Consider the following 26,219-nt stretch of genomic DNA (forward strand, 5'->3'; position numbering starts at 1 on the left):
CAGGACATTTATTTTCCAGGTATGAAACAAATTTAAGTAAGAGAGAAGCTGGCCTACAGGGAGATTACATCCATCAGCGTGGCCCACTGGAAAGGACCTTGAAAGCTCCTGTGAAGGAGCTGGCGCTGGCCTCAGCGCGTGACAATGGCCCGCCTGGGGCAGCACTGCGACCACTCCAGCATGGCAGCCCCATGCCTTCCCCGTGGGAACGCTGCAGGTCCCATCTCTTTCCTACACCACAAGCAGCAAGTCAGACCTCCAGGAAGCTCAGTCTGGAAACTAGACATATAGGGATCCTGCAATTTACAGAAGTCATCGTGGCTAAGGCTAGCTAGCTTCCCATAAAACATCTCTATAAGGAGATACATTCAGTAGCTGATTAATGAATGTGGTTTACCACAAAATGATACTACACAGGCCTACTCTTTTCAATAATAATCCCATATTACTAAAAATCCAAGAAATATCCAAATTGCACTGAAGCTGCGTTGCGATCCCAGTGCTTTGCCTGTTGTCTTCCCCTTTGTGGTAAATCAACACAAACATAATTCTTTAAGGGAGTTCCTAGGTGAAGACAGGAGCGAAGGGAAAGGGACATGCCTACGCTGCGCAGAGCCAGGCCTACGCTTTTAGCCTTGGAAAAAAGTGCCAGGTGACAGCGTTTCAAACGCACTTGGATGCTCCCACCGGGGGAAAACCCCCTTCGGCGGTCGGAGGCCATCCAGGGTCCGCTGCAGCCCCCGCTCCTCGCGGGGGAGAGCCAGGGCCTGGGGCGGGGGGGCAGGAGGAGGACCCCGCAGGGCAGCCCCCGGCGGCTGGGCGCTGCCGAGCCGGGGCCGGGAAAGCCGGCAGCCCCCAGCCGCTGCCTGCGGCTGCCAGCATCGCGGGGAGGGGGCGGAGGTGCCAGACACCCCCCGGGGGCCTAGGGAGCAGCCAGCCTGGCCCCCTGCGTGGGGAACCGGCCCGGCCACCTCACGCGTCCGCTGGCAGCGAAAGCACCAAACGTGGGCGGGGGCGGGGAGAGAGGGGGGTCCCGCCGCTCGGCAGCAGCTGTGTTAGCGGCAAAGCTCACCTCCAGCTACCGCGGCCTGAGAGCGGCCCCTCTGCCCCTGCCCGGCCGAGGAGCTCCTCGGGCTTTGGTGGCTCTTTGTTCGCGGGGATCTTTCCCCCGTTCCCTTCCTTTCCCTTGCCTTGCCCGTGCTCGCACGGTAACTAACGTTCCTTGCAAGGATTTCCTGCCAAAAGACAATCCCCCTGAGCAAAAGCAGACCGAGAAAGTAGTGACCAATCCTTTCTGGATGGCTGTCACCAGGCTCCTCCCAGCCCCCGCTCCCCCTGCCATTTGCATACAAAAAAATCCTGAAAACTCCCGTTTGCCCCCGCATCTCGCTCAGACCCTCCGTCCCCGTCTGGCAGGCAGGAGCCCGGGCTGGGGGACGCTGCCTGCGGCTGAGGGCAGCGGCGCGCCGCCCGCTCCGCGCCCCGCCATCGCGGCCCCCCGAGCCTTTCGGCAGCCCCCCTCTCCCCTCCCTCCACCGCGCCCCAAAATGCAGCGCCGCCTCTGCGCCCTGCTCCTGCTGGCGTCCCAGTGCATGGGCTCGGCCGCCGGGCTCTTCCCCTTCGGGGAGCCCGACTTCTCCTACAAGCGCTCCAACTGCAAGCCCATCCCCGCCCCGATGCTGCTGTGCCGGGGCATCGAGTACCAGAGCATGCGGCTGCCCAACCTGCTGGGGCATGAGACGGTGCAGGAGGTGCTGGAGCAGGCCTCCACCTGGATCCCGCTGGTGCAGAAGCAGTGCCACCCCGACACCAGGAAGTTCCTCTGCTCCCTCTTTGCCCCCGTCTGCATCGACGACCTGGACGAGATCATCCAGCCCTGCCACTCGCTCTGCGAGGAGGTGAAGGAGAGCTGCGCCCCGGTGATGTCCGCCTTCGGCTTCCCCTGGCCCGACATGCTGGACTGCAGCCGCTTCCCCAAGGACAACGACCTCTGCATCCCGCTGGCCAGCAGCGACCACATCCTCCCCGTCACCCGGGAAGGTAAGAGGGAGCCGCCGGGCAGCCCCCGGGCCGGCGGCAGCTGCCCCCCCGAGGAGCCGCCCCGGCAGCGGGGTCCCTCCCCAGCTTTCTGCCGGCCAGCGGAGCCCCCTCCCTCCCGTTACAGCACCCCCCGGTGCTCCGGGACGGGACGGGCCGCAGGTCAGGCTCAGGGAGGCTTTGCCGAGGGCACCGGCGCGGTGCTGGCACCGGCCCGCACCCCCCGGCCTTTGCCGGTCTCCGTCCCCAAAGAAAAGGTCCGGGACCCCGGACTCGAGCCGTGCGGCTCACAGGGGGACAACCTCCTCCTGCAAAGATCATCGCTGAAGCGCGGGGCTCGGGTGGTTTGTGTCGTGTGCCCCCCTTTATGCTTTCCCCCGTAAAAAAAAAACCCAAAACCAAAAACGCTTTTGGCTGAAGTGTGACCTTAAAAGCACACCGTGCCCCCCCTCCAGCGGGTCTGCAGCAAGGTAAGGCGTGTCGAAGTGCTCGGGCAGCGCCGGGGCTGGGGGGGAGGAGAAGGCGCAGGGTCTGGGATGGAGGGTTCGAGGGCTGAAAAAACCGGCGGTTTCCGAAGGGTTCCCAACGCCACCTGCTGTTCCTTTCTCCCCGAGCCTGACGGGGACTGTCCCTTGCATTTCCAGCACCCAAGGTCTGCGATGCCTGCAAAAACAAAAATGAAGACGATAATGACATCGTGGAAAACCTCTGCAAAAACGACTTTGGTAAGTGGAAGCAGAGCCCCCCTTGGCTGAAACGTGAGGGTTCAGGGTGAGGTAAAATTCCCAGTGGAGTCAGTGAGAGATGCGCCTGAATAAAGACAGGGCTTTGTCTTATCTGCAGATGGACCCGTCTGACCATTGGGTCACAAAACACAAAATTCCACCTGGGAATGAAAAGTAGCTCTTTTTATAGTCCTTTTCTGTTTGCTGTTTCGAAGTAGCACTCTTTTATGTGGATGTTGCTGGCAAGCCAAATAGAAAGTAAAATGGAAAAAAAAAATAATCTTTCATCCAGTCTATTGCCTGGGGAGAAGTAGAGCAAAGCTTCATTTGGACGTATGAGAGAGCCGCATGACCAATCTCACATATCGTAAGAAAGACTCTCTCTGCAGATTAAGAATGAAGCTCTATATATCATTTGACAGAGAAGGTAATGCACAGACAATTGGGGATATAAACTTAATGGGAAGATCTGGGGTTAGAAGAGGACAAGAAAGCCCCTTCGACACAGAGAACTGAACGGCACATTATCCACACATTAGCATTTCAAGAGAAAAAGGGAATAAGGAGGGGAATCCTTTTATAATAGGCCAATGTTTATACCTGGAAACAGATTTGTAGTATAAATATCTACAACAATTCAAAAGTCTTTCTTTAAAAAAAAAACCAACAACAAAAACCCCACCACCCAAAACCTGAAACCGTGACTGCGGGACATAATTGCTAAAACAACCGATAGCTTTGGCCTGGCAAATTGCACTCAGATAAATCCTCCTAAAGCTAAACATGCCCCACAGATTCTTACAGAGTCCTGTATCCCCCTTCTAGTTATTTTACCAAATCGAATGCAGCTGTTGGACCAGTTTGCCCTCCATGGGATCTATTCTTTCAAAAAAACAATGCATGTGAAATATCATTTCCTTACAGGTTTGCCCCAAATCCTCTCCAGCCTAATAAATTAGGTTTAGAAGTTTTCAGCCGTGGCAGAGATCAGGTTTCAGGTTAGGTTTAGGTACTCGCTTCCCCACCTCCCCTTCAAACTCTAGTTTCAGGAAGACTGTCCTCTCCCAGCAAAAAACGGGGCTCTGCTTAATGTAGCAAACCCACCCTCTCTCTGTTTGCAAACAGGAGAAAAGTGGGAGAAAAAAATTAATTTAGAAAGGAAGGAAAAAGAGGGGGAGGGGGAAGAGGCAAAAAGAAACCAAAAAACGCTCAGCCCTAAGGATAATTCAAACTGAAATGACTTGCATGCCCTTTGTGGCTTTAGAAATGGAGCCACCTGCTGCCTCTTCTGTCAGCCCTGACAGTTTAATTAGCAATAGAGCACCTCCCTCCCCAGGTCCTCTTTATGTGCACTAATGGGAAAAAACCTCTCAATCTCTCTCCCTCTCTCCACTGCCCCCTCCCCTCGCTCTATTAGCCTTGAAGATAAAAGTGAAGGAGATTGCCTACATCAATGGGGATACCAAGATCACCCCCGAAACAAAGAGCAAAACCATCTACAAGCTGAATGGGCTGACGGAAAGGGATCTGAGGAAGATCGTGCTCTGGCTCAAAGGTGGCCTCCAGTGTACCTGTGATGAGATGAACGACATCAACGTCCCCTACTTGGTGATGGGGCAAAAGCAAGCTGGGGAACTGGTGATCACCTCGCTGAAGCGGTGGCAGAAAGGGCAGCGGGCTTTCAAGCGGTTCTCCCGCAGCATCCGCAAACTGCAGTGTTAGTGGCTTCGGCTCTGGCCGCCTCCAGCAGCCGCCTCTGTCCCGAGCTCTCCGGGCCTCCCGCACCTTCTTGCTTCGGCCCCTCTGAGCCTCGAGATGCCACGGGCATGAGACATGGTGACCGCTCTCCGGGAGGGGAGGGAGCCCTCCATTTTTGTACATAGGTTAAAATGTAATAAAAAAAAAATCATGACTATTTTTGGGAAGTATTAAAGTATCTCGCTTAAAGCTTTTTTTTTTTTTTTTTAATGGTTGCAAATGTGACTTTGGTCTGAGGTTTTTCCCTCTTCATTTTTGGTAATGCTGGTTCATTTATATTGCTGCTTCTCTGTATACATGCATGTTTGTTGTGCAAAAGTAGGAGATGCAGAGAAAGACAGCCACGTGTGCGACTGGCCTGTCACAGTGGGTACGACTCTTTCACCGAGGTGAAATGGCTTGCCATCTATTTTAACACTATAAAGGTCATGTTACGACTCTTGCATGTGATACATAGGCACCAGTAAGAGTATATTAACCATTCTCACATTTTATTTTCCACAAGTCTGAGCCCTTATCTCTCAGAAAAAAAATGAACAAGTTTTGCAGCTGGTTGATCCGAATGCAATGGATTTTTTTATTATTTTGCAAATTAAACCATCTGTAGCCTAACTGTAATATACCTAGTGGTTAACCTGAAAGAGTTGTAAAATATTGCTTTAATTAACCTTGTAAATATTCCAGATAAATGTTATATTCTTGTATATAAACTTTACATCATAGTTTACCCATCGTCTTGGTCTGTATTCACTTTAATCTGGTTTGGGAGAACTGGGAGAAAGCTGTCCAACTGGACTTTGTCGTAGCAAAGCAAAATTTGGCCTTCTATCCCAAGTGGCCAGTAGAGAAGCACAAGCAAGCATCCAGTGCTACAGTCAGACAAAACATAGTGGACATCATTTCCCTAAAGATGAACCCACGAGACATGGGACTGAGGTTCAGTCAACTCATTTTAATATGTGTCTGTTGAGCTCTTCAAGATGAAGAGTTTTCTGTGGCGCCTTTGTTTGACTGCCTGCATTTTCATCTCATCTTCTCAGAAGACTCTGCTTTTTGCTGATGTGGAACTGCAATGAGACCATTTGTTTAAAAATCAAATCCATTCATCCGTTTCTTAGACCTGAAAAAGACATATTAAGGAGTGCAAGAGTAAACAAAAATCTCATTTGCAACTAGCAATTCAGAATAATGGTAGAGCAAGGCATGTTTTGTGTGTATGTACGCTCACTATTCTTACTGAGAAAGAAAATAAAACCTACTTAATAGTGTAACTAGAGGAATGTTTTCCAGCATTTTTCTTACTAATGTTTTCTGATGAAGAGCATTACCTGCTAGAATTTTATTGTACTTATCCTGAAAAATAGTCTTGCTTCGCAGTGCTGTCACACATAAAAAAATTCCTCTTAGCTTCACTGAGAGGATGAGCGGTCCAATACTCCCAAGGACAATGTTTTATGCTAACCATTAACAGAGAGAATGCAAATCCAACATTAGACTATTCTTTTTAAGTAAAAAAACTGTATTAATGTCACATATTTAGTGTGCTTTTTTTCCACCATCAGGATAAAAAGATAAAATCTAAAGATCCGACATGTTAAGTTTGTCTGAGGAAAAAAAGAATTGTTTGCCCTTTTCCAAAGTCTTAATGCACTTGCTACACCTGGTACAAACAACAGTAGGACTATGAACAAGCAAAAAAAGATCAGTCCTCACAAATACCCTCAAAATAATAATAATTAAAAAACAACTAAACAAACAAAAAAAACATTCCAAACTGGCTCTTTAATGTCATTGAAGTTTTTCTTCTGAATGGACCTGGCTTCTCGGGAAAGAGATCTGAGTCTTTTCGTGCTATGGTGTAATTATTTTAATACCAGCACTATGTCCATAATCTTATAGAGCCATCAGCATCCAGATGTCACATCGCTCTACCCATCTCACTCAGCATGTAGTGTAATACCTGTCCCTGAACAGCCTTGGTTTTAGAGGGAACGAGCTCACAGGTACAGAGGAGCTGGCTGAAGATGAGCTTGCAGAAATGGGCTTGTGCTGCTTGGTAGAGGAAAGCACTTCGAAGAGGCAGTTGTTGCAATGCAGTCTCTGGGGATGGAAAACAAACAGCCAGGACTGCTCCACTCAGCCTGCCTTACAGATACTGTCCTCCTACAGCAACCATAAAATTATCTTAATTGGGCTGTTCTAGAAGGCAGCAGTACTGATGCTGATGAGGACAGACAGGTCACAAGTTACTCACTCTGGGGTCATATTAAGGCCAAGACTACATAACAGATTTTTGCCAAATCACTTAGATGTATGAAGACACATTACCTATGACCAATATCGCTCTGTCTTAGAAATCCCCAAACATTCCCCTTCCTCCATCACAAAATAAACACCGTTATACCAGCAAAATCCTGTTCCTGCCAGGACAAATTCAGGAGAAGAATAAACTAGGCTGGCAAACATTCAATTTTACTAGTATAATCAGTGTCCTGGATTAAGAGCATCCTTCCATACAGCATACCCTTACTGCTAAAGCCTTCTGCATGTGGCCCTGGGCTGAATAACTGGGACTATCCACCCTCAGGGTGAATTGGCAAAGGCAGGATTACCTTTCAGATAAACAGGATTTAGGCAAAAGTGAAGAGTAATGGGACTCACATTTTCCCAGTTTAGTTCCATTACCTTGTTCTAACAGCATCCTATTAAAAGACGGATCATATTCACCTCACTAAGGAGAGGGAGTATCAGTGTTTCCTGCATTGCCTGTTTCCAAAGGTGTATAAGCCAGACATTGCAAACTATTCAACTGAAAATTAGGATTTTAAAGTCACAGCCTGGGGAAACTTAGTCTCTCAGATGCTGGCAAAGAAGTAAACATATACATTTTTCACATTTTTACCCTTACTGTTACTTGCTCAACAATAACTGAAAACCTTCAACTGTGCCAGATAAATAGTGAACCAAACATGTAACAAAAAATTATCTGAGCCTGTTACTTCTGATCTGTGTGTTACATATACTTCAGAGTAACTTTATTACCTGATATGGTATGGCATGGTTCAGTTCTAGCAGAATTTTTTTTTTTGCAGTTGATGAAAATGGCAACCCACTGTTGCATTTTTCAGACACTTTTTGTCTTCTTCTAATTGAAACAACATTGTTAGGCAGCCAATTATGTAGCTCCCATTGTATTTGCTTTCATAAAAACTATAAAAGCAGTTGACTACAATGGATTAGTTTAAGAACAATAATAATGATACTTGACATTTATACAGAAGTTTCCATTTAAGTTTCTCAGACTGCCTTCACAAAAATAGGCATTAATATCCCTGTTTTGCAGATCAGGAAAATGAGGCACAGTGAAGTGAAATAACTCATTCAAAACCACCCAGCAAGTCCTTTACAGTCATGAAAAGCAGCATATTTTTTGCCTCCAAGTTTTATACTCTAATCACTAGGCCGCAGCAATCAGAATGGTGTATAATCAAGGCAGCACTTAGATTATAATATGAAAGCGTAACGGCAACCAAGGCTCCCTCCAACATCTTCTTCCATGAGTGTGTAAAAAAAAATGACTACCCAAATTCAAATTTAAAACCCATCAACAACGCTCCTTGCAGTCTTTTCCTTTCTTCCTTATTTAGCGTTCTCTCTATCCTTTAATTACTTCTTAATCCTTTCTTTTCTCCCTCACTTCTCATTCACTTCAGACACCCACAGAGAAGCCACTCAGCCTTTCTCTCACCCCTCTCATACAGACACTTTCGCCCTCGGTATGGTTTATTAAAGAACTCATGCAGTATAACTACACACAAGCCACAAAAATCCTAATGACCAGCTTAAGACATAAAAAGACTCATGCAGGAAATTCAGCAAGAGGCATTTAAATTTAATTAATGATTTTCTGTGGGGACAGGAGGGCAGTTAGATGCCACAAGAAGCACCACAGTCACATGCTGGTCGCCTCAGGTGTGGCCACTATTCCTATTCTGCAGCAGGAGACTATAAAGATATTTAAAGAATATAGCGGGCATGAAGAACACACAGATAAAGCACACCTTCCCCTCCACGGCCGGGTCTCCCACATATCTCAGCCCCGTTGTTATAACCCTGTGTTCCCCCCTCTGGGGCCACGGTGCACCTCGCTCAACCTTCTCTCGGATGTTTCGCTACCTCTCTTCAGCCATCAAGGGCATCAGCCAAGAGTGGAGCCACCGTGACTCGAGAATGGACGATCTCATCGTCCCCCAGGTGCCTGCTGGGGCATGAGCGACCCCCGTGCAGCCAGCGGGGCAGCTCCTTTTTTGCTGCCCCTGTGGCCTGCTGCCATCCTCGCCAAACCTACCCGTTCCGTGAGCCCTCGTGATGTGCCCCCCAGTTGGCAATACCAGAGGAATGGCTATGGATTGATTGCTACCAGAGCTGTAGGCGGCCTTCCTTAGGTCAGGCAGCCCAGGCTTTTGTTATTGGAGCCAGAAGTTCTTATTTCTAGGCTTCAGAGACATGCCTGTATGATTTATCTAGAAGTTGCTTTCTTATCAGCAGATGTAGGTTCAGTACAGCCTAACTGTCTGATGAAACAGCCACAGGAATGGGTCTTGTTTGCCTCTGTATGAAGAGGAGAGTGCAAGATACTCACGTCACAGGAATCCAAGACCCCAAGCTGTTTTACAAACATAAATTAGCCCACACTATATCCCTTTGGGGTGAGTTTAATAGGGTAACATTTTCCAAATGCATCAACCCCCTTCAGGGTGAGCCGTGGGCTCCTAAATCACCTAGATGCCTTGGAAAATATGAGCCGCTATCCCCCACCGGAGTTAAAGCCAGTTGGCCGAGGTCAGCCGGCAAGCCTGTCACCCAGCCAGGAGGAACACCTCAGCAATCAGCCAGCCAGCCCATCGCTCTCACGACTGATCAAAATAACCAACCAACGCGGAAAGCTGCACTGCGAAGCAGCTGATGGAGCAAACTTCAAAACCAACTACTGCACGCACAGAGAAGCTGTCTGGCCAGAAAGACCAGCACAGATTAGGAGGTATGCTCAGTGTCTTACAGAACAGACCCAAGAAAGAGCATGTATACCTTCTAAGACCCACAATAAGGCAATACTATTAATGCAGCTCTTTCAACACCCAAATGCTGCAGATCATCCTTTTGGAGTAATTTTCAATCCAAAAGGGTGATGGCAAAATGACAGAATTTTCTGCTTGGGTGCAACAGGTTGTCATTAGAGGCACAGACAAAACTAGCAGCAGATTGAGGAGTGATCTGAAAGGGTAGCAGAAATGCTAATTTAAGCACACTTTCAACTTCCAGATCTTTGTTTTCAGAGCTTAACCCTGGCAGTCTTCACTAGACATTAAACTTTCCATATGGAGCCACTGTGGAAGACCAATTTAGGAGTTTTCCATTGATACCTGCTTTTATCAGACAAGAGATAACTAATCCTTCCCTGGCAATTTCCCTGTATTGTTAGTTTGCTTCAAATCCCTAACATTGTCTAATTGCCTTTTTTTGTTTTGTGAATCTTCAGCCATGCACAATAGCGCACCCTGGCTGGTTACACACTGAGACAGGTGCTTTGGTGGCTGCAGGGCTCACATCGTTAGGCACACACAGAGCTATTAATCATCTCGGTTTACTCTGGGGCAGAAACCTGAATTAAGTCAGGCCACTTTCCTAAGCAAAACAATAGCTTAATTGTAATAGGTAAGGTAAAAGTGTTGGGAGAGATAGAGTTTCAGAAACTGGGGCAACTTCCCCCCCCTCAAATAATCAGGCAAGACAAGAAAATACATCTAATTTAAGAATTAGGAGATTTAATAATTTGTTTTCAATAAGGGAAGAAAATGATTTTGAAGATAATCTTATAGCTTCACACAGCCTCTTTCCTTCAGATGCTGGATTCTTCAATATGGGAAAAATTTTCAGTAGTCTCATTTACATCCTGTGATCTGTAGCACTGGAATCATCCCAGTGGTATGAATGGTGGGGGGTTTTTTCACACAATGTGGATTTTTAAATATATAATGGATTTTCAAAAGAGTATATGAAACTAAAGCATAAGATCAATTTCCAAAGTATTCTTATGTTTTGACCTTTAAGTAACTTACACAACAAAAAGACAAAAAATTAATTTTGTTGGAAGCAACGTAAGAAGACATATTTAAAATCCTGTTAGATGCTTACAGATGCTTATCAGTTGCTTGAGGTACCCACATGTATTTCAAAATTTGGCTGCAACACATATAACCTTAGAGAGTTTAATGTACTTGGCACCCAGGGATTTTGGAAATGGGATCTAGACTGTTGAAAATATTAGCAAGTAGTAGTATCATAATCTGTCCCACACATGTGAAATGTTAAAATTGTCTTAACCCTTTTGTTTCCTCATATTCTAGTCAAATGATACTTACTGGGAGAGCTGAAATAAGACAACGTGGCTTCCCCACAGAAACAGACTTTATGCATTCATAAGGTAACTCAGGAATTTTAAAGCTAGCTCTACCTTCATGAAAAAACAGTGCATGGACATCAGTCCCTCAATCCAGAACTAAGCTTGCTGGAAGGATTAGAATCCTTTTCAACTTTGTACTGTTACATTAAGTAGATGAACAAGAAAATATTTGTATGAAATACTGTTTTCTACAACACAATACAGCAGGAAACTACATTAACTGTTAAGACTTGCCTTGCAACTGCTGCAACTAGCCAGCACATAGCAAGGAGTAATACAAAAGTCAGCAATATAGTGATATATAGTTATAGTTCATAAAGGGCCTATTATTTAATGAGATTTCTCAAAATGGAAGGTGGAAGAGACACTGCATTTTCTCCCATATGACACTCAAAAGGATCACTGGAGACATCTAGAACATGGATTACAATATAACACATCTCCTGTGCTAGTAGAGTGCCACAACCTAGCTTAGGGTGAAGTTCACCTAGCAATAACTACACTTAATGTGGGCATATTGTATCTAAATGTGAGCTGCTCCATAGAGGCTCCATTTTCTGCACTTCACCCCCGCCAGCTGTGTGCTCCCACCACCTTCCTCCATCACACGAGGCAGACAGTGCATCAGGTCAGCTCTTTTACTCAACCCCAAATGAACCCTGAATGAAAACAACTAAATACGATGAGTGGTTTGTGGTGAGTTCAGCAGCTGAGCAGAAGACCCACCTAGTCCCATAGCTGCACCATCTGATACATGGGGAGCAGATGGCAGGTAGGTCACACAAAGCGCATCCTAAAAATGGGCCCTCAGCCCAGACGTTTGCAAAGAAACAAGTATGTTAACAGCAGGCTCAGTTTCAATTTGCTGCTGTGGCTTGCCCAGCACCAAGGGAAGTTGGTGAGTGCTATTGAAGAGCTTGCAGTATCAACTTTGTCTTGGTATAGCCTGTCCCTGCAGCATGTGAAGGGGTCCCCCAGGGACCTGTGGCTCATAGCAGGCAAGGAGCAAGGGCTGGGGTGCTGCTCCAGCCCTTTGAGCTCCTACAGGGCAGGAGTGCAGCAGGCTGGATCCCTTCGGATGGCAGCCTAATGACCATCTGCAGGGCAGGGCTCAGCACGCTTGTAGCTTGGACATGAAAAATACACCTTTTCAGCCTTACGGTAATCTTGATAAGGCTGAGCACCTGAGGCCCAGGCTTGCTGCATTTGCCAACTGGGCTCTTCTTGCCTGTCTCCCACACTCATTCTATCTTTGATCCTCTGAAGGAGAAAAAGTATCTAGAAGAGCTTGTGGAAATCTTCACACACAGCAGCACTCGAAAAAGAGATAAGAAGAAGGTGCTGGTGGATACTGTAATGGCATAATCTACTTCAGTGGGAGATTCTCATCTGGCTGATGTATTCCATTTCTGACACACTACTGAAAGGATGGTGCAGAAACAGAGCTTTAAAAAAAAAGGACAAGATTTGCCAGGGAATTTGGTACCAACACACATTCTAGGTAGATTTTATGAAGTGTGAAATGATGGCCTAGAGCTGGTCCTAGGGAAACCAGTGGTAAAATTCTATATACATTAATAGAAGCAGAGTAAATCCAGTATTGACTACTTTTGAAGAGTCTGACTCTCTAACAGTAAGAATATTTATTTTCTAAATGTCATGCTATATATAAATTTAGGACACCAACAATTCAGAAGAGTCACTCCTGCTCAAACTCCAATTAGAAGAGAAGCATTCTGAATAGATTTAATGGAGCCCTACTGAAGCTACTGCTCTAAAATAGTATTAATACAACAGCTGACTAAGTCTGAATGAAACATGTACTTGTATATAAATGCAATAGCAGCAGCTATCTGGAAGAAAACACACCAACCCTGATTGTCACTGTTTCAGCACAGAAAGAGGTGGACAAGTGACTGTGGTCAGGGTGAAGTCATTCTCGCCATATAGCATCAGGCAACTGGCTGAGTGCAAAGCTGCCTGAGGTTCAGTGAAATCAGCCTGGTGACATGTGGAGCAGATGCTGAAAGTCTGACAGCTGGAAATGTTGGAAGCACTTGTCATCAGGAGGTGGCAGGAAGCTTATGTCAGCTGGAAAAGAGCCTGGATGCTTGTTGCTAGGGCAGCAGAGAGGGTTTTGACAGCTAAAAGTGTTGGTGAGCAATGACTAGAGATAAGAGTAAAGATCCCTGGGAAGGCAGAGGAGGGTTGGTTCTTCAAGTTTATCTTTAGAGATAGGGATACAACAGGTCACAGCAAACCCCCAGTTTGGGGCAGAGTCCTCATAGCCATCTGCCACTAGCTTAAACCCAGAAGGGAACTGTTAGTTTGACCTTTCATGCTCATTCTCAACGTTACAGTATAAATGCTATAGCTAGCAAGAAGGCTGCAGATGGGGAAGAAAGCAAGGGGTGGGGAGAAGAAAATACTCATCTTTGGGAAGAGTTAGATTCGCTAGACTTGACCTCGAGAACCAGAATGACCAAAGTTTGCATACACAGGTCTGTGCTTGGCAAAGAGCCTTCTTTTTGTGTTTTACTTTCCTCTGGAGGCATTCAGAGTAAAGCAACAAAGACATAGCAGATGTGTCTTTGAGTAAACCTTATTTGCTCCTGGAAAAAACAGAGGGGAGAAAAAACCCAAAGGTTCTTAACTGAGATTGCTAAAATATAAGTATGTGAAAGAACAGGAAGAAAACCTGAGGACTATGAAAAATGCATAGTCTTCAGAAAGACTGAAAAATAAGACCTTGTTAGTAGCTGGGTTTACTCCAAACCCAGTAAAAATACTAGAAAACAACAAAAAATAGAAAGTCTTCTGCAAGGTTTTTTTTTTTCGTTTTTTTGAACAAATTTCCCCAAATGGACAATATAGCTCAGAGATTTTTCCAGAGCAAGACCCTCTTCACAAAGTGTTATAAAAGTTACAGTATTGATAGCAATTTCAGATAAATGGAAAACCCAGGATCTTTGTCAATTTTCACACTATGAGAAGTTCCTTTAACCAAGTACAGCTGGCTGAACTTTTTTTCATTAAATGGTTTATTGGTTTTGATGACGCAAATAAATTGGGGAAATTCACCTAGTGCTGTTTCTTTTTCATTTCCAAGGCTGGGAGTGGACATTACTGAAATTAAATATTCCCGTTTGGGTAGCAAACTTACACAGTCACTGGCATTATCTATATTCACTCATGCATACTCAAATAGATACATGAGACAATATGGCAAACACTTGTCTATGCTGTGGGAGATCCAGGTTTAAAGCTGTCCTCTCCTTCCCTCTGTGCTCTGTGCCCCAGTTCAGATCAAGAGCTCAACCAGTAACCAGAGATTTTGGTAGCTACACACTTGAATGGGGAGTATGCTGGGTGTTTCACTCTCAACTTTTGCTACTGAAGCTTTTCCAAATTGTAGAAATTTACAGAATAAATCAGATAGAGAAAGAATAAGGTTATGGCCTGATGACTAGGTTACCCACTTTGCACAGCAGCTGGAGAACATGAAGAAGAGGGGTCAGAGCCCATCTCTGATCCTCAGCCTCTCTCATGCCCCTGTAGATGTGTGCCATGGCCCCGCGTCAGACTCATAAACGGAGAAGATCCAGCACAAGAAACCTGACCCACGAGTTCTGATTTTGCTTGCTTGATGCATTAGAATTATTTTTTAATCTAGGCATCCTAGGAAAGAAACAGAGCTCCATCCCAGAATACTTCATTTCCAGTGTTAAGACTTTCATCTGAGTGTTAGGCGAACCTTACTAAAAGCTTGAAGCAGTCTGGAGTCTTGAATTTAAGTTGTTAACATCCCAGGTAAATTGCCCTACTCACTCAACCAGTAGATAAAACAGGAGAGCTGGGACTATTTCCCTCTCATGTTTATGATCCAGTCCTTTGCTTTTATTAAATGTACCTGAAAACCAAATGAAACAGTTTGCTGGGTGTTAAAAAATGCTTCTATAACCTCAAATCAACCCTTGTTGCTGTGCTGACAATTCTAAAGAAATGAAGTTTCCATTCAGTCCATAACATTTTTTTCAGTTCAGCTGCCAAAATACTTCAAACCCAGCAACTATTTGCACAGCCCTATAAATTAGGTTTACTAAAGGAAACAATTAGCAAGCCTGTAGCCTACAGGAATTTCAATTGGTGCTGCTACAGTGCATTGTTTAAGTAATTAGAAAATGATTCCAACTATTGTAAGTATTTGCAACACAAACGCGGAGCACATAGATGCTGTCCTATTAATAATGGGAGCTATTAAAAGATTGAAAAGCTAGTCTGCAGAGGAGGTCACATGCTTATTAGTCTAACCAGTATATGCTTTTCATTGTCACTGAATAGCAATTTTTAAATAAAATAGGACTGTCCAGGGAAGCGTGCTCCTGCACTGCTAAATTTGTGAGAAATCAAAAGATACAGATGTGTCACTCCATTCAAGCTTAAAGAGATGAACACCTGGATAAAGACATGAATATAATAATCAGTGAAGTTAAGATGTACCACCAGACTAGAATTCTGTATGAAATACTGAGCAAAGCTGTAAAATCAGCAGCAAGATGTCATGAAACCCAAATGAGTGTTTATTTCCAAATGGAAATAGTATCAATCATAAATGTTGATCTTGCGCAAACTAATTTAATGGGAAAACTCAGCAGAGATGCTCAAACCACAATTTAATACACTCTACAATCCTGAAATGCAATTAATCTGCTTAAGATGGTAATACTTCCAAGTAATAATTGGCAGCCTTAAAAAATTCTGCACCTCAGATTTAGCTATTAAGCTTTAGAGATGGGCTAGCAGCCAGATGTTTATAAACTCTTTTCAGGTTACAATTTAGTTACGGTTACAGGGTTAGACAATGTACTCTCATTTAGCCCTTCAACTGACTAGCTTAACCATTATTTGCCACTACACTAGGCATATGCACCCTGCTGGCTCCTACTGTCCAATGCCAAGTCATCTATTTCCCCGCTACTGCTAGGCTGAGGCTGTTCCATTCATCCCCTAGACAGCCTCCTTTCAGGGGAGCATTACAGGCTCAACAGACCTCTTTGTTGGAGTTCTATTTACACCACCATTTTTTGTTACTCAGATTGTGAAAGGAAACAACAGGAGATGGAGAGGAGACGGACTGCTAACACAGTGGACCAGAAGTCATCAACCTTGGTTCTTTGAAGTGATATGCACAGTAAACATGGAAACTATACCAATATGTGAAATAACCTGGTGGTCTACGTGCAGTTCCCAATAGACGCGTGGATCTATATCTACAAAAAGTCGGCACCATAATCAGCAATAAGTGGCAACATTCGCTGTTATTTACAAAGAACCGCAGTGTAATTATTCACCCGGCTCCTATTGATTATAATGGGATTTGGCTGGATAAATCCCCATGTAACTCTTTGAAAATTTGGGAGCTTTGGGGCAGTTGCTGCTCAGAAGTGCAAAACCGAACGCACATTCAGACGGAATGTGCTCCCTTCCGAATACTGCCAAAATGCAGCAGCAAGTATTGTGAGCCTTTGAATCGATTGCTGCTGTCTCAAAGCTGTTGAGAGATAGAAATGCAGCTCCCTGCAGCACGGCAGGACGATGACCATGCGCCTCCCAGACACAGGAGTGCTGGAGCACATGCTGAACTTTGGAGACATGTTTAATTCCCTTTGACTTTAGTAAGACTAAAGCACACACACAACTGCTTCGTGGCATGGTTTTCAGCATGTGGCCCATGGCGTAAGGCATACGGCAGTGGCCCAGAGGCCTCGCGGTGGCTTCGGTTGTCAGGTGCCCAGGTTTTAGCTGGGGAAGCTGCTTTTCATAGCACCATGCTGCTCAGCAGCTGCCTCCCCAGTACGCCACGGGCTAGCACGCTCCTTGCCAGCACCACAAAGGCTTTTGCAGCCGCATCGCTTCACTCCCGCGATTCACCCTGTCGATTCCAGTGGGAGCAGCACTGCATTTCAGCGAGCGATAGCAAGACTAAGTCTTTACATGCCGAGGTGAAAGACACAGTATGTTGAACCACAAGCTGAGCAGGCATAAAGGGCTTGGGTTCAGCGAACTCTGTGTCATTCAGGCATACTTCCTACACCAGATAGCAGCCCCAGCAAGGGTACGTGTGTATCACTCATTTCTTTGCTGTATTCTGACTGGAATACACCTGTTTTTCCCCAGCCGAATTATCTTCTTTACTTAGTGCAGCACCCTATCGCCTAGCTTCAGCTTTCTCTCTAGCCCTCAGCTATCCTACTCCTTTCTGAGCTTCCCTGAAAGGCAGCTCCATGCTACTTCGGTTGCCAGATTTAAGTCTGCAAGTGCATGGCACCCCGCTCCCACTGGCCATGCTGTCCATCGGCTTTCCCAGCACTCTTCCACTCTCCACTACTATATTCCGAAGCAGTGATGCCTTAGACAACAAAAACACCACCAGCAGCAAAAGTAGCATTGCTTCTCTGTGATAATTATTTCCCATTTCTACAGTGGGACAGGTGCCAGATAGGCCTGTTGCATAAGGTAGGTCCACATGTGTTGCCTTTACCATGAGTCTGCCAGTCTTTTGAAACATTTTACTGGTGCCCTAATTCTGGGTTCCTGGGATGATAAAGGTCTCACTGCTTTCATTTTATGAAATGTGCATTTTTCAGAAAAAAAAAAAAATTGAAAAAGAGAACCCTAATAGCTAAAATATTAAAAGTGACTAAGAAGAATTGTATTGCTATTGAGGAAAATTTTCTATTCCTAAACCAGTCACATCACTGGGGCAACAAGGTGATTGGCTGTTGGATTTTCATTATTTGAAGTAAAGAGGTTTGCTTCACTAACTTTTGCAGATATGAGGAGAAACACATTTTCATGTTCTGCTTTATGGCAGATTAACTTACTATTTCTCCCTTGTCTGGTGTACTTTTTAAGAGCCCCTCCTTCACAAAATAAAAATGTTCTTCTTTTATCTGACAATATCCAGAGGCTGGACATAAAATAGACAATGCACAGAGCACAGTGTGTGCATGCATGTTTCAGTGCATAGAAATTTGCACTTTTAATTTTAACCAGTGCAAATGACAATTAAAAGCAATAGCCTTTCAACTTTTGCAAGAAGAGGTCCCATTTTTGCATTTTACGGGGTAGTTAGAAAAACAAAATTTTATTGCCTGTATAGGGGAACAATTTTTAGTGATTTAAGCTTATAGTGAAACCAGCTGATGTCCATCTTGCTTTATCCGTATTGCTTTTTTCTTTTATCATAAATGTATCCAATGAATATTTTATGTTATTTTACTTTCTTGGTAAATTGCATGCATCATGAGGTAAAAAAATGTATACTAGTTACTATTATTTTCCTAATGGGTTTTCCTTTCCAGTACAGCATTGTATTGTAGTTATCACATTGAGAATTTGCCAAAATTATCTGACAGAACTGCTCTGGAGCTTCAGCAGTTCTGACATCCCCACAAAAATTCCAAGAAGAAAAAAAATCCATTATTTTTTGCTTCCCAGGAGTCCCAGAATCCAGCCTAGTCAGCCAGAAAGAGTTGTTCCCTTGTAAGGCCAAAGCAAGCCTTTGAAGCATATCAAGTTTATAAAAACATAGACAAATCCAGTAAAGCAGTCTTTAGGGAGGAGCTCAAAGAATAAATTTTAAAGCATTTGTTGTGTTCTGTTGAATGGTGGAGTAAATCTAACAACTGACAGTGCTGCGTGGTTGTCAAGAGATTGAGATGGAAAAACAGGGCCCCAAATGTTAATTGCACATATCATTCAAATTGCTATCTTGCACAGCTCCTTGCCTTTGATTAGATTTCTGCGAAATGCTCTGAGACTCTTGTTTGGTAAGTGTTATAAAGGTACAGTATGCATGTACTGAATGTGGGCACTATTAGTTTATGCAGAAACATTCCTCTATTACCCAGTCTCATTTTGGCTACTTAGCCCTATTTATTAAAACACTGAAGAACAAAAGGGAAAACGTAGGATAACAACATATACAAGTTTTCCTTTGAATATTCCTGCTTTGTCAGAGGTAAATGCCCTTTAGCCTTCCAACTTTCAAAAAAAAAAGACATCCTTCTGTTGCATTTTAAAGAGCACTTAGAAATATAAAACTACTACTTTTATAACAGAAAAACATTTAGTGATTTAAGCTTATTGTGAAGGTTTTGATGCATATTCTGGGTTAAATGGCCAGTATGGAAGAAATACAATGAAACTGCATAACATTATGACATGCAACCCACTGTATTAAAATATATATATTAAAAATACAGATATATATCTACTCATAGGGAAATAGCTAGGAAAGGTACCACTATCTTTCCTAGAAAAGGCCTTTCTTTCCCACCAGCGGCTGATATTAATTAATTATATTACTGTAGCATTTATTCAGGCACACTCTAGAGGCTGCACACAGCCCTGCCACATAGGGAGAACTTTGTGGCAAAGAGTGCACAGGCCTTGCTGGCAGTAGACTCTAGCTGGGGAGCCAGCCATCTAGCAGGGAGCAATCTGTGAAGCTGCCATACCTGAACAGCACTCAGTTGCAAACCCAAGCCCCAAGCTGCTCTGAACTGGTGCAGAGCTGGGCTGTCCTTGAGTGACTGCACAGCATGTCACACGATCAGGGTCAGCCCCTGCTTCCCTTCACGGCAGGACTGACGTCTGCTATGTGTGAGCGTGTATTGTCTAACTAGTGGTATTCCTCCCCCCATACAACAGAGACACACTAAAAACCTCCACCTGCACCATACAAAAAGTGAAGGACCACGTACAAACCCTCAGCAACCTTGCCGCTTAGAAATGAAGCGCTTCACGGCCGTTCAGGACTTGCGTGGGCGGCTGTCTTTTCAGGATCCTCGATAACAGACTCAGAAAGGGCCAGAAGACCACAGACCACCTCCATTTCCGTGTCTCACGTATCAGATAACAAAATTAAGTAATTACCTGGCAACAACAAACAGTAACAAGGTTCAATTTGCTGCTGCCTTGGGAGGCTTTGAGCAGCCTGCTTAAGGGATCTCTAACAAACAGGCCACTTCCCCACAGCCGCTCATCACGCACACAGAGCAAACCCAACAGGGAGAGTAATAAAGACACATATGTCCTCCCTCATGTTTTAAATGGGTAGCAGAGGTGGGAGAGGCCAACGGCGGCGGTCTGGGCTGCACAAGCCCAGCCAAACGTTGGGGCGAACAGAGCAGGGTGCTGCCTTGTCTGCTCCTGAGGCCGGCCCGGAGCAGTGGTACCGCTACAGCCACGCCAGTGAACCTCAGAGGGAGAAAAACCCCAGGTGTTTTGCAGAACGCTTCCATGACTCAGGCTGGGGGATAAGGGACAGGCGAGCAAAGCTGAGCCAGCCCCGCACCCCCACGTCCCAGCGCCGGCATCTTGGGGCTCTGTGTACCCCCCACCACACCGCCACCAAACGGCCGCCCACCAGCGCCGCCGCTGAAGGGCTGTGGGCTCGGGCAGGCACCGGGCGGTGGCACCTTCCTTCCCGCCTGCGGCTGGGGGCACGGCTACCACCATGGCCGTGGTGTGGGTCCTGGAGGTGCAGCAGCGAGGTCGGAGGGAGGGGGAGGGAAGAGGGCAGCTGGAGAGGGGCTGGTGGCAATGAGGGGTGTTTGGCTGCAGCCGTGTGTGTATACAGGGGGGAGGTGGTGTGTATACAGGTGCATGTGTAAGAGGTGGTGTTGGCCCTGTGATGTGGAGCCATGTTTTCAGCCACGTCACCCTGCAGGTGACACTCCCCAGAGCTCTCCAGATGCTCCCCAGGCCTCCGCAGGAAGGACCAGAGACAAACTCACATCTCTACACCTAAACTCAGTGCTCCTGCCCCAAAATACAGGGCCATTCGTGCTTCTCAGCTCGTTGGCTTGGCATTGCCCACCTCTCCTGGCCCAGCTCAGTGGGGTTGGGCACACCTCCGCCAGCCCGCTCCTGGGGAGCAAGGCTGTCAGGCCCTTGTTTGCCTCTATGCCTTTTGCCTTCCCTCTTGGAAAATGGAGCCATCAAGAAACTTTCAACCCTTCCCTGCCCTTGTACAGCTTTTGCAGAATTTTACGACAGCTGGCACAGGGTGAGAAGGTAGCTCCCTGTACAACTCTATGCATTAATCATAATTACTCTTCATTAGGTCTGCAGTAGTATGGAAAAGCCCAGGCATAATTTTTGGGTGCTTAGTGGTTAAAGCATACGTAAGAACATGTGGGCCTTCCCCCAATGACCTTGCAATCTAGTTTAAAACAAGACACAATAAACGCTGGAAAATTAGCACAACACTGCAATAAAGGTGAGATCAATAACAATGAACAATGCAGGTGTATTTGGAGAAATTTTTTTTTTCAGGATTAAAAAAATTCCCAAACTCTCAGTCACTCTACTGAAGAAGTTAAAGTGTACATCAGGGCATCTGCTTGTCTGCTCTGAAGTTTTTATTTCACCCCAGTGTAAAAAAACAGGGATTCACCTGGACTGTGACAAGAAAATAGTTCTTCTATTTATACAAAAAGCCCATTCTTTTAAGCCAGTATTATTTTCTTGTCCTGTTCTGTCCAGTTTTAGGTGGATAACGTTAGATTACACCTCATTATCAAGTACTTTTTATACCCAGCAGCCAGAAGAGAGGCCCTGACTCCACAAATGGCATCTAGTCTTTATCCATGTCTGCTGCTGACAGATGCTGTGTTTAGAAAAGAGTTTAGCATTTATAGCAAATACTTTTTTGCCAGGTCACAGTTTGCCACTACTGAGGGGACACTGGCAAGGGCAAGGTCGTGCCCATGGCCATACATTCACTGATCATCCATTACATACAGATGTTACAGTCCCTAGATGCATCCAAAACCTTTAATTGTCCTTTTCCTGGGGGTCAAATAAAACTTTCAGATACCTTAGTCTGTCTACACCTTAAAGCAGGACTTCGCTGTCCTCTCCCCAATGCCAGCACCCACAATAGTCTCCTTCGCTCCCATGCCACACAGCAGCCCCCAGTACTCTCCCCTACATTGTGTACCCAGCCTTCACGGCCAGGGTTGTTCAGGGTTACTGCACCCACTGCTGCATACACAGCACTGTGCTGCTGTGTAGTATTTGCCTCTACGCACCATATTTCTCCATGGCCACCATCAACACACTCCACTGCGCTTCCTTGTATACACTACTTCTGTTCTTTGTTCTCCCAACCCCTGCACCCCAAATGGCAGCAGCCAAGTAGCACCATCCCACGGTACTTCTTAGCCCCTCCTGTCCAGTTCTTCACCCTACGGACAAAGCCCATCCTAGCTGCCTTGTTGTAACAAGCCTTCACCTGCTCCTCTGGTCTTTGCCTCATGTGGCACACCCACCTAGTACAGGGCAGCCCTCATCATGAAGCCATTGCCACCACCATAGGGGAGGAGGAGAACAGTCAGAGGTTAAAAAGGGAAGTCTGGAGATGCAAGGATTCATGTGGCTATGCGTTATCCAAAATAAAGTTAAAATCACTGCATGGACTGTCATTTTGTTTCCATTTTTCAACCACTGCCACATCCAAATTCTGGCACAGATAGGATGATACTTGAAGTGTTATTATCAGTATGTGTTGGGGAAAAAATAAAAACAACAACAAAAATAATCAGTATTTTGTACAAGTTCTTCACTTTAGTAAGTTGGAAAGAATTATACGAATAGAATATGATGAAACACTAGCACATGGTCTACTGTCTTTGAAATAAAACTAATTTTATTTTTAAGGCTGAGTAGCCTTCCTCTTAACTAACGCTTAGCTTGCTACAGTCAGAATGTTACTGTGTGCACTGTTGAGAAAAGTTGGATCTAAACTATCCCAAGTGCATTTACAGTTTTATTGCATAGTAACAGAAATCAGGTTCAATTAGCAAGATATGAATGCTTTTTCAGAATCTGCAAGTTCTCTGTTACTTGCTAGCTGGTAAACAAATAAATAATGCAGTGTGAAATGAAACACATCTCTACTTTGAGCTATATAATGTAATTGTTGCAATTTAATTCAGCTCTAATGAGACTAGAGTTTGCAGACGTGTAGTCCAGTACTTTTGTAAAGGTACATTAGCATACATATGAACTACAAAAGCAACTCTCTGTTTTATGGTATTTGCTGACTAAGACTAGACTGTCAACGCCTTTACTTGACTCTGCAAAAGTATGGTAAACGCTTTTTTCTTTTTTTCCCTTATTCCCTCAATTCAATCCTTACGACCTCCAAAGATGAGAGATCAAGGAGCCACTTGCCTCGTACTTTTTCTGACAAAACAGCAAAAGAGCTGAGGAAGCAGAGAGTGGCAGCTGGGCCTCTAGATGGGTTTGAAGTTTCTGCTAGGTACAGCTACACCTTTTGGTACTTAAATTCTTCTAAAACTGTATGTCTTTCCCAAAGTGAATGGTGACTTGCATTCCCTGTTTCTCCCTTAGACAAGTACAAAGGGCCACAGTTACTTAAGTCAGATGGTAGAACTGTAGCAAATCCCTCAGTACTCAGAGCAAAATGCAAGGACACATCACCCATAGGGCTAGGATGTACATGGCAAAACCCAACATAAAGCGGCACCTTAACACTTCAAGTTATATTAACAACAACCACTACCACCAAACATGGACATTTCAACTGAAAAACAGCAAACACTCATAAAAATCAGAAAAAATTATCCTCTTGAGTTTTAGAATTTTTATAGAAAATTTAAAGACTTATTTACAGAACTGGAAGATTTTGAAGGAAAAACAAGAACTAAACACCATCTTTGATAATGACCTTTTCTGATAGAACCCAGTTTGGAACCAGAAGTACTACCTTTACACTTCCTTGAAGACTCTCAAATTCCCCTTTTCAGCCTTTTTTGTGTAAGCTATTCCACAGGCTTTACGGTGTACCTGTACAGCTGCCTAATTAGAATAGCTGGAAGATCAAACCTAGACCTTTTTGATTAGGTCTAGGAGATCTTTCATTTAAACCTCAGCTTGCTAATTTTGTTGCAGTGATTTTGTCCCCATGTATTGAAGAAGAGAATTCACTGCCACAGGAGGCCCAGAGGAACAACGAAATATCCATCCATGGAGATATTAATAACTCAGCTGGACTCAGCCCTAAGCAGCCTGATATCCTTCACTCTGTTTTCACTGGAGGTTGGCCCAGATAACTGCCAAGGTCCCTTTCGCCCAAAGTTATGCTGTAAGTGCAGGCTTCTAGAGTACGCCATTGTCCCTGTTGGTCAGTCACCCTGAGGGAATTCATCAGCTGCACCCATTGTACATCGCAGCCATTGAAATTGTGAGACCGCTATCCTCGGCATAGCTGCAGGTTTCTTAGCAGCTTCCAGGCAAGAGGGGCAGAGGGAACTTGCCAACATGTCCAGCAACTCATGGGATGGAAGGGGTGGTGAGGGTTAAGAGAAGAAAAACCATCTGGCTGTTGTTCACCGTGAAGTTATAATACTTGTTTTGAATGTGTTTCAGGAAAATGATTTATTATCAACAGAGGAACAATGGAAGTAAGTTAATTTACATACTGCTTGCAAATGTTTTGTTAAATGAATTGTACATTTATAGCAATACCAGAAACCTTTAACATTTTGTTCACAGAAGTGTAGTTAGTAAAGAATTTTCTTTTCTTGAAAAGTTTTACTGGAACTTTTTATTCTGTCAGTTTAATCAGTTCCTCAGCAAAATGAAATAGGGAACAGCTTTACAGCAATCATTATAGAAACTGCTGTTGTAGTACAATGTTTTCCTTTAGGAGCAATAAATATAATGCTTCCTGTCCTTGCAAGTCTAATATAAAGAAATGGTCCTTTAACCATCATTTTAATGCCTGCTTGGGGGGTGGGGGTTGAGAGGAAAAGCTTATTATCTCCCTGTTGCCACCTTCCCTTTTCTTAGGATGCACATTAGTTACGCTACCTCCAGCTGTAGGCTTGCCCCGCCAGCGCACCCGGCACCAGTGCACTGCCTGTCAGGGACACCCTTGATTGCAGCCTGCGGGACACCGAGTGCATCACACCAGTGAGCTGCTTTGAGGTACTTCTTGCAAGCACGCTGTTGGCAAAGAAGATGTGGTACTTGCATAAAGCTGGGAAGAAAGACGTTTGACACTGGTATGTGTACTCACTTCAATGCTGTGGCATCTAAATGCGCCATCCATCACATAGCCATTTCTTTTTAAATGGAAAAAAAGCATGGCTACTGTTGCACTTTTGCTTCTGAAGAAGGAATGGGAAAGATTCACATGTTTTAAACCTATATCTAGATTTCTGCAAAGTCAAAAGTTTTAGTTGGATTCAAAGTTTGGCTAACATGAGATAACAAGTAATAGCAGCAACGTATAGCTTTGGGCTTGCTCAAATCTGGATCCCAACTCTTTTAACACTGGCTGTATCTGAACAGAGTAGCTGCGGCCCATCAGCCACCATGACACAAGGTCTCAATGTGTGAGTCATGCAGGGCAGGCATCAACCAGAACATGCTGCAGCTCCCTGCCAGCCCATATGCATGATGTTTCTCCCCACAGGGACCACAGCATGGGAGGTGAGGGGAGACAGTGCATGTCTGTCTTTTCAGCCTCATTTCAGGGTGCAGTTGGGGTGCACTCAGCACATACACCGATCTAGAAGCCAGGAGGTGCTGTTGAGTCCTGAAATGTAGGCACAGAAAGCTCCAGGTCAGAGGAAAACTAACATCCAGGTTAATTTGAGTCAAGCTCAGATGAAGATCAAGATTCTTACTACAGGGGCATGAGGCTCCAATCTAACACAGAAGCTCACTCAGCTTTAGTTATGAAGGAGGCTGATTTATAGCTCCAAACAATTCCCTCATTTCTTAGGGGCTCAAGGAAACTTTCATTAACTCTAGAAGGAAGACAAATGCCAGCTACAGTTCTCACTTTATAGGGAAGGAAGGTAAAACAGGGTTTTAAGCCCTCTTCTGATTCTGCATTTACCTTGGGCTAAAAGATTATGTGGGACTCAGATCTGTGACTATGAAATGTCTGCTTAAAATTCATAGGCACTATGTGTTTGTGACTATATTTACATTCAGTACTGAGTTACTAGAAAAAGAAAAGAAAAAAAGACAACTCTCCACCCATTACTTTACATTTCCTTTTTCAGGATAATAGTTCTAGTTACAAAGACCAAGTATTCTCATCTAGTTTGTTGTATCTTCATGCATAGCAACATTAACCTATTTCCTCATAAAGTATCTCTCATACATGGGCTTACTGTCACCTCTAG

The 26,219-nt window shown here is 44.8% G+C and overlaps 1 protein-coding gene across 1 annotated transcript; it reads left to right on the top strand.

Annotated features, from left to right (window-relative positions):
• The first annotated feature begins 1,384 nt into the window (after nucleotides 1–1,384).
• On the top strand, nucleotides 1,385–5,247 carry SFRP2 (secreted frizzled related protein 2). The gene is made up of 3 exons (XM_075029502.1): nucleotides 1,385–2,040; nucleotides 2,682–2,762; nucleotides 4,180–5,247. The coding sequence occupies exons 1-3, from the start codon at nucleotides 1,548–1,550 to the stop codon at nucleotides 4,482–4,484; spliced, it is 879 nt and encodes a 292-aa protein (XP_074885603.1). The 5' UTR covers nucleotides 1,385–1,547; the 3' UTR covers nucleotides 4,485–5,247.
• Nucleotides 5,248–26,219: the final 20,972 nt, after the last annotated feature.

This window comes from Buteo buteo, chromosome 1 (assembly GCF_964188355.1).
Source record: "Buteo buteo chromosome 1, bButBut1.hap1.1, whole genome shotgun sequence".
Classification (NCBI taxonomy): Eukaryota; Metazoa; Chordata; class Aves; order Accipitriformes; family Accipitridae; genus Buteo; species Buteo buteo.

Excerpts from the sequence above, each read along its gene's own strand:
- SFRP2 (XM_075029502.1), top strand. The coding sequence starts at position 1,548 with ATGCAGCGCCGCCTCTGCGCCCTGCTCCTGCTGGCGTCCCAGTGCATG. Across the intron at positions 2,041-2,681 it reads CCTCCCCGTCACCCGGGAAG|CACCCAAGGTCTGCGATGCC; the intron begins GTAAGAGGGAGC and ends TTGCATTTCCAG. Across the intron at positions 2,763-4,179 it reads CCTCTGCAAAAACGACTTTG|CCTTGAAGATAAAAGTGAAG; the intron begins GTAAGTGGAAGC and ends TCGCTCTATTAG.